Genomic DNA, 12,633 nt, shown 5'->3' with positions numbered 1-12,633 from the left:
TTTTCCCGGAGGCTTCGATCAATGTTGCATATAGAGAGTCCAAATACGACATGCCGAGCTTTAATTTATTGGTCACTGTGGCTCTCTGGTTTGAACTTCAGGTAGTCATAGAGGTTTTCTCATTTTGATTATAGATTTTCTCAATTTGACCGTGAAATGATGTGTCCACTCGTCATAGTGCATGGTGGTCTCGAGCAACACGTCGTAGCTAGTTTGTAGGAATTGCAAGCGGACAATACGTTGCACGGTTATTAGTTTATTGTAAATTTCAATAATGTTTGTAGAGTGCATGGCAATGGCAACCAGTTAAACATAGCCGAGGATAGCTGACATGTACTAAATGTCCCTGATTTACTAAACAAATATTTGTTTGTAATTACTTCTGTTCGCTAACGTTTAGGCGAGCAATACTGTAGTACTGACTTCGGAAAGAGGGAATGCGGTGGCCAATTATGTCAAGCTTTTCTCGCCTGAGGATAGACATGGAAACACTTCCTCAACGTTCACGCACAGTTAATAATGTCCATGAACCTAGACCATCAAAGCAATGTTGAGATCAATTTTCGCCTTGAAGTGGCATCATAATGCGTGCGCAAACGAACTCGTAGTTGAGGTGTGTCCGCCTGGAGAATGTCTTTGTAATGAAACGCTCTGAAACACTCCACGTGAAATCCGCGCTCGCACTTGGTGCAGCCGTATCGAGCCTTTTTTGAAGGCATTCTACGCAAACTGCACAGATAACACTCAGTTTTCCTTTGCTGTGTTGGGGGAGTTTGGTGTGATTATATGCAGTGAGTCATCGCTGCCAACGACATCATCGATTGCATCAGCTTGTCGTTTTCATTGTCGGTGATCTCTCTGTTGCTTGAGTGTTTCTCGTTGCGTGTTAGTGCGTCTGCAATATTTCGCTTGAATTCACGAATCGATAATGATTTAGTCGATTGAGTAATGTGGCGAAATAATAGGGGGTTTCAGTTCTCCGATTTGCCGCCGTCTTTTTGGTCCGATTTCTCGCGCGAACGGCGCCAAAACTCGACCGCAAGAAATCAGCCAAACCGACCGTCCTCTGAGGCGGACGGTTCGAAAGATATCTCTTCACGTCGAAAGGTCACTTTCCCGCGCAGCAAGCCTCATTCAAATTTTGCGCGCGCCCAGCATCAAGGTCATGGCGCGCAAGTCCAGTGCGAATGCGGCGGCATCGCCTAGGCCGCAGCAAGACGTGGCAGCAGCGACGAAGACGCCGAAGAAGACGGCTAAGTATGTGCACACAACGGAGCAGCAATCCCTCGCTATGGTTGAGTGGCTCGAGGTGTCCAGCAACTACAAGATAACTATGGGGGAATCCACTTCAGGCAAGGGTGTTTCTCACGGCGTCGGTGTTACGAAGATCGAAGGCTTCAAGCGAATGGCAGCCGCAGTGAATCGTGCGACTATCAGCTCGATGAAGAAGGCCGGGGTTTACGACGCCACCCTGGCAGAGCCGTGGACTGCTCAAGTCTGCCAAAGTCGCTGGAAGTCTTACTTTAGCCGCTACAGCAACACACGCGACAAGCTCCTTCTGCAGACCGGCTTTGGCATCACTGATGAAATGTATGCCCTTGGCTACACCCTTCGTGATGCTGTTGAGAAGGCGTGCCCTCATTACTATCGTCTGAACAACATTTTTGGTGAGCAGTCGAACGTCGAGCCTAACTCACACACCACGGCGCCCGTCAGCGAAGAAAGTGGAGATGATAACGACGACGCAGACGCCTGAGACTTTGGTGTGGATGCAAGTCTCCCTGGTAATGAAGAGGTTTCAGCGAGCACGGACGAAGAAGCCACGCCAGCTAGGAGCAACGTCACACCTCCCTCGTCTGAATTCAGCGTCCCCGATGGCTTGTCAGAGACGGATCTTGCCGCAGCTATCGTCGACGCGTCCTCCGCGACGGCAACTGTTCAGGCCGCCGTGTCCCCCGCCACACCAAGTACCCAAGCCACAGCGGCCTCATCGACAAGTGCCGAAGCCGCCGCTCCAAGACGCAATGCTTCGTCACGACCATCGCTCCCTTCTCTTGCTTCTGGCGACAACCCCGTCAGCGCTTGAAGCGGTGATGCTCGCGGTGTGGAAAAGGCAGAGAACGCAAAGCGCCGTGACTTCGCAAGTATATACACGGAGGCCTCCGAGAAACGCCTCGGGTTCAGTGAGAAGCGGATGCGGCAAGACCTAGCTTTCAAAGAAAAGAAACTGGAGCAAGACGATCGATTTCGTCGCCAGGAGATCGAGCAGAGAGAGCGCGACCGTCTCCAGTGCTCCGCCGACAAACGAGCTGAAGAAAAAAACAAGATGGCACTGCAACTTCTTCTGAGCGCGAAGCCACTCGCTGAAGTCAATGAGATCCTCAAGACCTTTTTCCCTGATTAGCACAGCCTAGTATTCGTCGTAGCTAGTTCTGACTACGTAGCAGTGCATGTTTGAGTTGCTCGCGTTTGTTAAACCCAGACCGAAGACTAGCGCCCTCCTCGAGTGTGTTGTTTGCATGGTCTTCGTCGTCGTAATTACTCTCGTCTGTCCAAACATCGTCTAGCCCCAACCCAATGTTATGAAGCATCGCGCATGCTATCACATGATTATTTACCAAATCGAAATCCTTTTTCTTCCGAATCTGTGTTCGTATCACTTTGAGAGACATCCAACGGTTCTTCCACCTCCCAATCGTGTTCTCCATCACTACGCGAGCGCTGCAATGAACGTCGTTAAACGCTTTCTTATCGGCCTCCAAAGCTGCGGTCTTTTTGTACGGCGTGATAACATTACGCGAAACTGCGTATCCCGAGTCTCCAAGTAGATATTGATCATTAACAAAGTACCTGGCGGGGCGTTGCAAGACTGGTGACTTAGCAAACACTGTCGAGTCCGCGCATGATCCTGGCCACCCCGTGTATACCATAAGAATGCGCTTGTCCTCATTGCATACAACTTGCACATTCAGCGAGCAGCGAGACTTTCGATTAAAGTGAAGAGCACCGTCGATGTGTGGCTTTTGATCGAAGCAAATGTGCGTACCGTCCACCATGTCAATCACTCCAGGTAGCCCGTACCGCTCGCGGTGAAAAGCAGAGGAAACCTCGCGTTCGTGCAAAGGCGGCCATCTGACGAAGGCGCAGTAGTGGCGCAGCAGCGCCCGTCGCACGCGCCTCACATACGTAGTAACCGTGCCAGCCCCCACGCCATAGTGCCGCACGATTCTCCAATTGGAATTTCCATTGCCACAAGCCCCAAACCACTCGAGGGCAACAGCAAGTTGGATGCTAACATCTCGTTGCGGCTTCGTGCCACGCTGCTCAAAGCGCGGGTCGCCCCGAATAAGCTGCCAGACAAACTCAAACGTATGCTTTGTGACGCGCAGGGACGTCATGAATTCATCGTCCCGGAGGTCAAACACAAGTCTTTGGTGAGCATTGGAACGCTCTACGTTCGACCTCTCCCCGAGGTAGCGACGCACGCGCACCCCACAGTACAAGTCCTGGAGTTCATCAAGCTCATCGTCGTTCTCGTTCTCGTCGAGTTCGTCGAGCTCCGCTAGAAGGACCTGGCAAAAGGTCGCACTCGACAGCGACCGAAGCAGCTGTGCACGCTCCGACTGCGGCATTTAGCACGACCTGCGCAGCATTGTTAGTAGGACTTCTGTGAACAACCGACGCGCGCTACTGACCTAGGGGGGGGGGGCGCTGAGTAGATATCCCCGCACTAAGTAGATGTACCAGCGCGCCGCTTGGCCTTTTCGCGAGAAATCCGACAAGCTATCAGAAGAATGATCGATTTTTGGTCTGATTTTGCGGTCTGATCTTTCGGCAAGAAAATCGAAAACTGAAACCCCCTAATGCGTAAGCATTTATGATCGAAATGTCCAACAGCCAGGTAAATACAGACATATGAAGCCGCTTCTCCCGTCGCCGTGTCGGATTCGTGCTTCGAAGCTGGTCGACTCGATCCACTGCGTTCATGCACTGGTTGTAAGCTGCTACCAGCGCAGGCGCAACAAGATCTTTTCGGTGCATAATGTTGTCTCCCGTCCAACGCAGAAGCGGCGCGGTGCTGTGGCATAAATAGACAGCGTCTCCAGAAGTCGATGGTAGATAGCTCGATGACATAGTGCCCTTCAAGTCGTTAGTATAAAACACAACTACCTTGCGGTCCTTGAACACTATATAGCCAGCGTGCTCGGTATACGCAAGGGTCGGCATATACTCTGTCTGCAAGTGCTTTGGACGCTTCTTCTGCTTTTTTTTCTCGGGGTCGACTGCTGCGACCAGCTCCCAAGAACCGCGTTCCTGTTGAGAAATACGCTCCACGGCAGGTTCCAGTGCGAACTTGTTGAATCTATCCACGAGATTCATTCGAGCAGTTCCAAGCAGCCGAACCTCTCCATCGGTAAAAGCTTCAATAGCACTTGCATACGTGTGACGTGTATAGAAATTGTCTAATACAAGCAAGCGGTGCCCGCTTGGAGATCTGAACGTCTTGCTTTGGTGACCGGCCATAGCAACCCACAGTGCTGTTGCTGACTTCGGGTCGATGTTGATTTCTGGTCGGGATAGTGTATTGTAAAGCGACGATCGAAGTGACGGGAACACTTCGGTATAGCGCTCAGCTGGTGTGCTTTGTGTTGTATGGTCAGACCCATTATCCCACACGGAGTGGACGTACAATGAAGGCCAGCCAACAACAGCATAGAATCGAAGGCCGTATTTATCTGGCTTGGAAGACATGTATGTTCTAGCGCGAGAGCGAGCTTTTGTTCGGACGGATAACTCGTCGAGACTGCTGGTTCCAACAGACACTGCAATTTCTGCAAAGCGCTTCTGAAAGTGCTGCAGAAGTTATCGGCATCGATAAAGGGAGTCACACACTGTTGCAAAAGTCACTGGAGTTGCGCGGTGCAATTGAAGCGCACCTCGGATGCGTTTGAAGCGATCGCGCGACATCGTCTCGATAAAAGCAGGCTGCCCTAGAAATCTTTCAGTCGACCAAAAGTCCGAGATAGTGTTCAGGGGACACAGACTCGTTGCAATCTCGAGTCCAATGTACGCGTTGAGCTCGCTGTTAGTCAAAGCCTTACTTCCCTTACTCTCAAGCTTGACCGAAGTCCATCCACGAATGCTCTATCGCAGCGATGCTGTCGCAAACAGCGCGAATAGGCCGAAGGCGCCGTCCTTTTCAAATGCACTTCGGACTGTTGTCTCCATTGACAGGTGCAAGCCACTTTCTCCCTGCATGGCAATGAGGTAATCGTTTCCAGACAGTGTTGCTGATGTTGGTTGCGTTGACGTCGGCGCCGTAGCCGATGCAGGAACGGGCTGGGGCGGTGGCATTCTGTGGTCTCCCAAGTCGAGAGACAGGTCGTGCATCAGATCGTCGTCGTCGGACAGGTCGTCTCCTGTTGCCAGGTCATCGAAGTGCTCGTTGTCGCTCCAAACGCTCTCACAGTCGGGCTGAACATCCCAATTGCCTGGAACGTCGTCCTCTTCCATTACTTTGTGGCGTGAACCAGGCAGTCGGAGAATGAAAATCTCTACGAGCCTTATACCGCGCACAGGTGCTGATCAGATCTGTTCACGAGTGGCTGTGGTATAGGTCTGTCGATACCTGTAAGTGAAGGCGTCAACATCAACCTACCCCGCAGTCTTCGCGCTGACCAATCAGAGTTTGGATCTAGTTGTCTAACAGGTCTCTCGGAACCCTTACGGAGGATCGGCGCTAAAGGGTTATGGTTACACGGAGCAGCTGAGTGAGATGCATTGTGTGCGAGCGTGACTTGCTGGTGTGTTTGTGTTTCCCGTGTGTTTTTTTCTGAAACCCACAGGATGCCTCCGCGTGGTTCTAGCATGCGGCCGCGCAGCATGTGGATCGGTGGAAAGGAACAAGTAGCCGTTTACACCAGGAAACGTGCATGGCATGCAATGTCGCTGTACGTTTGCACAGCGTTTAGCTCTGGACTCTCTGCGAGTACATCCTGTCTTCACCACTCGTAAAAGTGCTTGCTGGGTGGGAAGTTGCGCGTGGAGAGCCTTCCGCTACCAGATTCGCTGACTTGTCGGCTCAACATCAAGAACGGCGACCCCCTTGAAGCATGTCGTGACAAGGTCCCACCGTCACCGGCATTCGAGTACACGGTTGCAGCGTGGTATCGCTCGCTAGGAGCTATGGTTGAAGAGCATTTTGAGAGCAAACTTCCTGGTCAATGGAGACCTGAATTTGATATATATCTCAATAATGCGAAGCAGAAGCATTTTGAAGTCGTGTGTCAAGAAAATGCCGCGCTTATTGCTCAACTGAAGGAAGTTTGGTACAGAGCAAGACGTAGACGCAATGGGCAGGCGGGGTTTGAACTCGAGTTATTCGTGAACGTTCCAAAGCCGGAGGCACAGACATCGCTTCGTCGAGCAAGCGCTGCCCGGATCCAAGATCAGATGCCTCGCGTGGCAGCATTTCTGAGAGAGCACCAAATTGAAGCAGGTCCATCTTCACAAAGATACATGGCTGTGTCTCAAGCACGGTTACCCGAAGGAACGCCTTTAGCAGTACCAGACAGCGCTACCTTCCACCAGCTTCAGCACGTGGATGCTCAGCAGGCGGCCATGGATCAAGCGATGGAAGCAGAGCAACAGCTGAGCGCCTGGGAGTATCGAGTTGTCCGCGTCAAGCTTCATGGAGTACCCGCCCCATTGCTAGTAAGTTTTTGTGACCTTCGCGACGCGCTCGGACTGCCAAATTACAGTTTGCGACCCCCGTTTCGGCCTCCCTCGAATATTGAAACGCCTGCACCTGCCACAAACATTGATGATGAGGAGCACAGAAACTCAACAATCGAATCGATGGAGCAAAAGGACGACAATTGAACGTGAGTCTGTATTAGTTTAACTTATTATTGCTAGGTTATTCGGCTTGTATCCACAATGGCAATACCAGTTTTTGTCCCACTTCCTCTTTCTCCCTAGTACACTTGTACATCGCAACATTCAGTACGGCAAGCGGATCTTCACGAAAGGCCATATTAGCGTGCCGCTGGATCCAGCGTTTTAGGAGCGAAACCCCCACTTCAATTGGGTTCAGATCCGGTGAGTACGGAGGCAAAAAGAATAATAGAGCCCCCGTTGCGTGCATAAGCTCTTGTAGTTCCTTGTACATGTGGATCTTGGTATTGTCCATGACCACAATAGACCGCGGCAAAGGCCATGGGTCGAGGAATGGGAGGATTTTTTTCCTTGAACACGTTGTGGAAGTCAACACGCGTAAATATCCCCTCCACATTACCCCACCCAAAGAAGCCGCGCACGTCCATTGCAGCCAACATGGACACTCGCTTTCCCCGACTAAACGGAAGGGTCACTTGGGCAGGGATATTCCTCGTCGACCAGCCATAGCGACGAAGTAGAGATCAAACCAAAATTAGGAGCCGTAAGAATTTGTCAGAACAGTAATTCACAGTAAAATAACAACTTTAATCATGAAATATACCTTCCATCCGTGGACGTTTCGTCAGTGAAAACGAGTTGGTCGTGGCCGCTATAGAAGGAAAGAAGCCGGGCGACATACTCACGGCGCTCGCTAGGCACACATTCTCGCGCCCGCTTGGTAAGCACCTTTCTGCTCAGATTGAGGTCGAAGCGAAGTACCCGGCAGATAGTTGAGTCTAACAAGTTGATATTATCGCGAACGTTAGTGCGAAGCTCGAGTCGTAGCTCCTCGAAGTAGAAGCAAGGGTGATTTCTCACATACTGCCGTACAAATGCGCACACTTCACGTGGCCATCGCGACGTCTTGGTTCTTGGCTCGTTCTTCAGCACATTTCCTGTAGTAGTGTTGGCTTAGTGAAAACTAAATCAAACCTATGGCTGAGGTATCCACACACGCGTACTTGCGAGTTGGAATCAACTGGTTCAGGGAACCCCAGGCGGCGCAAAACTGTCCTGATCTCGTCACTATCAAGATTGAACTCGGTTGATCAACGATAGAGGTGCAGGTAGTGTTGCTGAAACGAACAGCTCAAACGGGGAATGTTTGGGCTGATCCCACGCACACCGTGGAAATAGATATCGTTCCGGAGACATCATAGCGCGTGGAACACAATGGCTGTGTGGATGCACCATAAAATGAGAAGAACGTCACGAAGATGGCGCCATTCGTCGTGGACATCGCAGTCGGACGGGAAGGCCAACAGCCTCCACCCCACGGAGCATCGAATAGCTGGAGCCCATGGCTCCCGTATCTTCCACAATAACCCCTGGACGGGGTCACACTCGAAGAGCCAAAGCGTAGCAGTCTCAATAGCCCGGAAGGGGAGTGTTAACAACGATTTGCACCGGTGGCTTTAGCCTGTGATGCGGTCTGTTGGTCTCCACGAGCACCCTTCTTAGACCCTCGCCTTGATCCTTTTGCCTTCCTGGGAGTTGCCGAAAGGTGGAATGAAGGGGCAGCGACACGAATAGATTGCACTATGAGAAAATAGGATTAGGCATTCAGCATTTTCTATTGACACACTGCCTAATTTTAAGAGGCCTGATAATCCATCTAAAAGGTTTCTTGGCAGTGTGTTGCATGGAGTACTTTCCAATCTTGATGCGGCGGGTTTGGGGCCACTGAGGACAGTACGTTTTGGTCGCGCCGAATCGTGGCAGAACGCTTACATGTAACTTTCGCATAATTGATACAACCCCCTTGACGAATGTTGTACAGTGCTTCCCCCGCGAGAATGACACCTCGATTCGGTGAGGACGGGAAAACGATTAAGCGTCTTGCTCGAGGAGGCCTTTACTTTGCACCTGTGCACCTGTACGATGCTCGGCGCGCTGTCGAATTGAAGATTGCAAGCCCCCGCCGCTGTTTGGGGTGTTAATTTTCTGCGTGTGGATCCCCAAGCGCTACGCTGCCGATTGGCCACGTTTGGAGCGAAACTAACGGTGCTCCATGTCGGCTTGCGCGCGAGCAGCGATTCTGTTAAAACAGCCGACGTTCACGGCCCAGCTCGCCGCGAATAATACATGTACTGGTACTGTAGCTGCACCGCAACAAGTGCTTCGCGTCGCCGCCTCGCGGTCGTGCAGGTTTATCGAAGCCATCTGCGGTTTCCCCGAGCATGTCAAGGACTACAACGGCGGGGTCTCTTTGGCGAAGAACGAGGCCTGCTGATACAGTGCATGCAGTTGAACTCGTTGAAGTACATCTACTACTGTGAGGCGGCGGCTTGTCCACGCGCTGCAGCACGATACAGTAACCTCCACATCAAATTTAACCTGTGCAGGTATAAGCTGCTTTGAAGAACGCAGCGTTGAAGCCCACACGGGCGCTTTTTCCGCCAGGACAAGACTGACTGCCCGGCGCAGTGTAAACACGACAACAGACCACACGACGCCACCGAGGACATCTGTGTGGACTTCCCCGTAAAGGCCACTGTGGATATGCGAGCACCTCGCCGAAGAGTGGCGCTGCTTTCCATCACGCAAGCCGAAAAAGTATCCACCTGCAAATAAATTGAGGAAAACTGAAGTGACTTTTCGAAAATGCCTCTCTCAGCGTGAGTACAATGCAAGTCTTCTCATGAAAAAACTATCAAGGCATGGAGCTTCCAGCTACCCGACCATGGAGCTCCTGCTCCTACCTGTACCTAACGTTACGACGCTTGTTTTGCATCTCTGCTCGCTTTTCGCTGTCCGGCCGGTCGACGCGCCTCGCGACAGAACTGCGATGCGATGCGGTTCGGTTCGCATCCGGAATCGATGGAGAGTCAGATGCCTTTGGGGCTCTATCATCGGATCTGCCTTGGCCGTGCTCTGCATGGAGCTCCGCGTTGGAAAAGCGCCTCGGTGTCTTGCGTTGAGTATGCGGCGGGCGTCGATCTTCCCACCCTGACCCTGCCCTGGTCTCCGTCTCTGCTCGAGCGTCCATCGATGGGGAGGGCCCGCTCTCCTCATTGCCGCTTTGGCCGTGCGAGCTGACACTGTCTTCCTCCGAGACACAGCATCGATCGGCAGCGTACTGTAGGTCCGAGCGCCATGTCCACCCAGGACATCTGCGGCGTCGACGTGCAGGCGCTGTACCTGAATGACCCGGGTAACAACAAGGAGCCCGCAGGCTATGTGCTGTGCTCGGACATGGGCAACACGTGCATGAAGAACGGCTGCAGCTGCCGCAGTTCGAACAGCGCGGCGGTCAACGGGACGACAAAGTACTTCGGGGTCTGCGTCGTGCTCAAGAAGGGCGCGGACTGCGTCACGAGCGGAGACGACTATATCACGTGCGCCACAGGCTCGACCACCACAGGTACCGGGTCCGCAGAGCTGACCCCTTCCAGCACCGCGGAATCGCAGAACGAGTCCGGGGTAGCGCCCTCCCCGAACACCAAGGCCACGACAGAGAGCAATGCGGTGCAGCAGTCCACGAAGACTGGTGCCGGCACTAGTGCGGCCAGCAGCAGCGACGCGGTGTCGGTGGCGAGCATGGCGGCCTCGCACGACTCGATGAGCACCACGGTCATGGTGGTGATCATCATCGTCGCAGTCATCTTCGTGGCGCTCGTGTCCTGGGTCGTGCGGGCCTACTGCATGCGGCGCTCGACCTCGCAGAAGAAGCTCGCGTCCAGGCGGAACCGCGGCAACAACAGCACCCGCTTCGACGCGACGTCGCCGACCAACATCTCTAGCAGGTCGTCGCCCACGCCCTCGTTCCCCGCGTTCGACCGACGAGCGCGCGCCGCCCAGTCCCCGTCGAACGGCCAACGCGCGCGCGATGAGGCTCGTTCAGGACGAGGAAACCCCAACACGCAACGAGGAGGCAGGGGCACGCCGCGCGCCGTCAACCGCGAGAACCGCGAGCCGACATCTCAGCGAGCTCCTGAAATTGACTTTGGCCCGCGCGAACCGAAGTCTGGCCGCGGCCTCAAGCCGATGGACTTGCAGCTCGCCATCGACATGAAGCGTGAACCGAAGTCGGGCCGCGGCCTGAAGCCGCAGGACCTCATGGCGTCCATGCCCGCGCCTGGAATGCAGCGCCCCGACCCAGTTTCAGCCCGCGGTCGTCGAAGCCCCGACCAGCACCGCGAACCGAAATCCGGGCATGGTCGTAGGGAGCCCGACATGCAATACGGCCCGGGCCCGGGCATGCAGCGCGAGCCAACCTCTGCGCACGGTCGCAGAAACCCGGATGCGCCTCCGATGCGGCCGCCTCCGCGTGAGCAACAGCGCGCAAAGCAGATCGCGTCTCCGAGGCCCGTTAGGCCGAACGCACCCGAGCCTCCAGGTGGCACCGTATATGGTCGTGACACGTACGACCGAGTGGCGCAGTTTGCTCACCTAGCAGCGTTCGAGGCACCTCCGCCGCCGCCGCCTAGACCACAGAAGCCGATTAAGCCGGTGCCCGTCGCGGACCCTCTTCCTAAGTATGCAAGAGCACCACCGCCGAGCGCAGTGCGACCTCCGCCTGCAGATCCCGGATTCACCATCGACGAGAGCCAAAGCCCCATGGACTACGACATTCTCTCTCCGAAGACAGCGAGGTCGTTGGCGCCGTCAGTCGCCTCGTCGGCCACAACGGTGGTGGCACCTGGTCGCAATCGCCCGACCCCGCTCCAGCAGAACCGACGACCGCCGCCGCCTCCTACCTACTACGAAAACAGCTTCGAGGAGAGCAAGCTCGACGAGAGCAAGTTTGGCGAAAGCAAGTTCGACGATAGCAGGTACGACGAGAGCAGGTATGGTGACAGTCGATACGACGAGAGCCGCTACGACGAAACCCGCTTTAAGGGCGGTAAGGACTTTAAGGCTACGAACAGCTTCGACGACTCGTTCGTGAGCGAGGTTAGCTCCATGGCGTGGTCAGGGGTGAGCGACGACAGCTACTACCATGCAGCGGCGAGCAACACGGCCCGCATCCCTGTCATTGAGGCGCCTCAGGACGACGACGATGACAGGAGCGAGGATGGTTACTCCGACTGGGGTCATTCGACGCAGCAATCCGATGCCTTCCGCAGCACTGCAGCCTCGGACGCGTCCTTTTTCTCCGTGAACTCGGACTTCGCGGACTCAAAGAACGTCTTCAAGGAGAGCGAGTTCTAGACTCGTCATCGCCGCCTGCCTCAACGATAGGTATGCATGCGGTGAGCGAGCAAGTAGATCAGTGGATATTGTAACAGTTGGGGTGGCCAAGTAAATAAAGTAATGTGCTGTCATCCATCGGTGCTCCGGCACTCATGTTTAGTACTGTAGTAATTGGCCACGCCTTGTCGATTCCAGAGGCTGGTCCTTCCGATTCCGCCGATGTTTTTCTGCTTCGACACCAAGCTACTCACCGAGCGACGGTAGCCTTGGAATACCGGTAAGGCTTTCCTCATCTTGCAAGCTTCGCCTAATCGAGCGACTGTCGCCAAGCTACAAACAGCGGTGACGAGGTTTCTGTCCATGTCGTGTACGGCTCCGTGGCAACGTTACGTCTCGTCGGTGCTCTCTTTGGGCACGACACGCTGGGTCAAAAGCATGTCTTTGCACATGTGTGTAAATTGGCGTCGGAAGGAGTCAGCAGAAAATAGTGAAGGCACTGAAGCACTCATGAGGGGCCATCATGGTCGGCTCGAGGTGATACTGACCCGAAGCGTTAGG

General features: G+C 53.9%; 1 protein-coding gene across 2 annotated transcripts; it reads left to right on the top strand.

Annotated features, from left to right (window-relative positions):
- Window positions 1-10,035: 10,035 nt before the first annotated feature.
- Window positions 10,036-12,093, top strand: IUM83_02727 (Myosin heavy chain IB; the record flags this gene model as incomplete). 2 transcript variants are annotated; one of them, XM_067926669.1, is made up of 1 exon in its annotated part: window positions 10,036-12,093. In XM_067926669.1, one exon carries the CDS (start codon window positions 10,036-10,038, stop codon window positions 12,091-12,093), a length of 2,058 nt encoding a protein of 685 aa, XP_067784362.1. The 2 variants fall into 2 exon arrangements, with proteins under 2 accessions (XP_067784362.1, XP_067784363.1); XM_067926668.1 differs by having other exon boundaries at window positions 10,927-12,093.
- Between the last annotated feature and the right edge of the window lie 540 nt (window positions 12,094-12,633).

Source organism: Phytophthora cinnamomi, assembly GCF_018691715.1.
Source record: "Phytophthora cinnamomi strain GKB4 chromosome Unknown Contig92, whole genome shotgun sequence".
Lineage (NCBI taxonomy): Eukaryota > Oomycota > Peronosporomycetes > Peronosporales > Peronosporaceae > Phytophthora > Phytophthora cinnamomi.
This window is presented reverse-complemented; position numbering and strand designations above follow the sequence as displayed.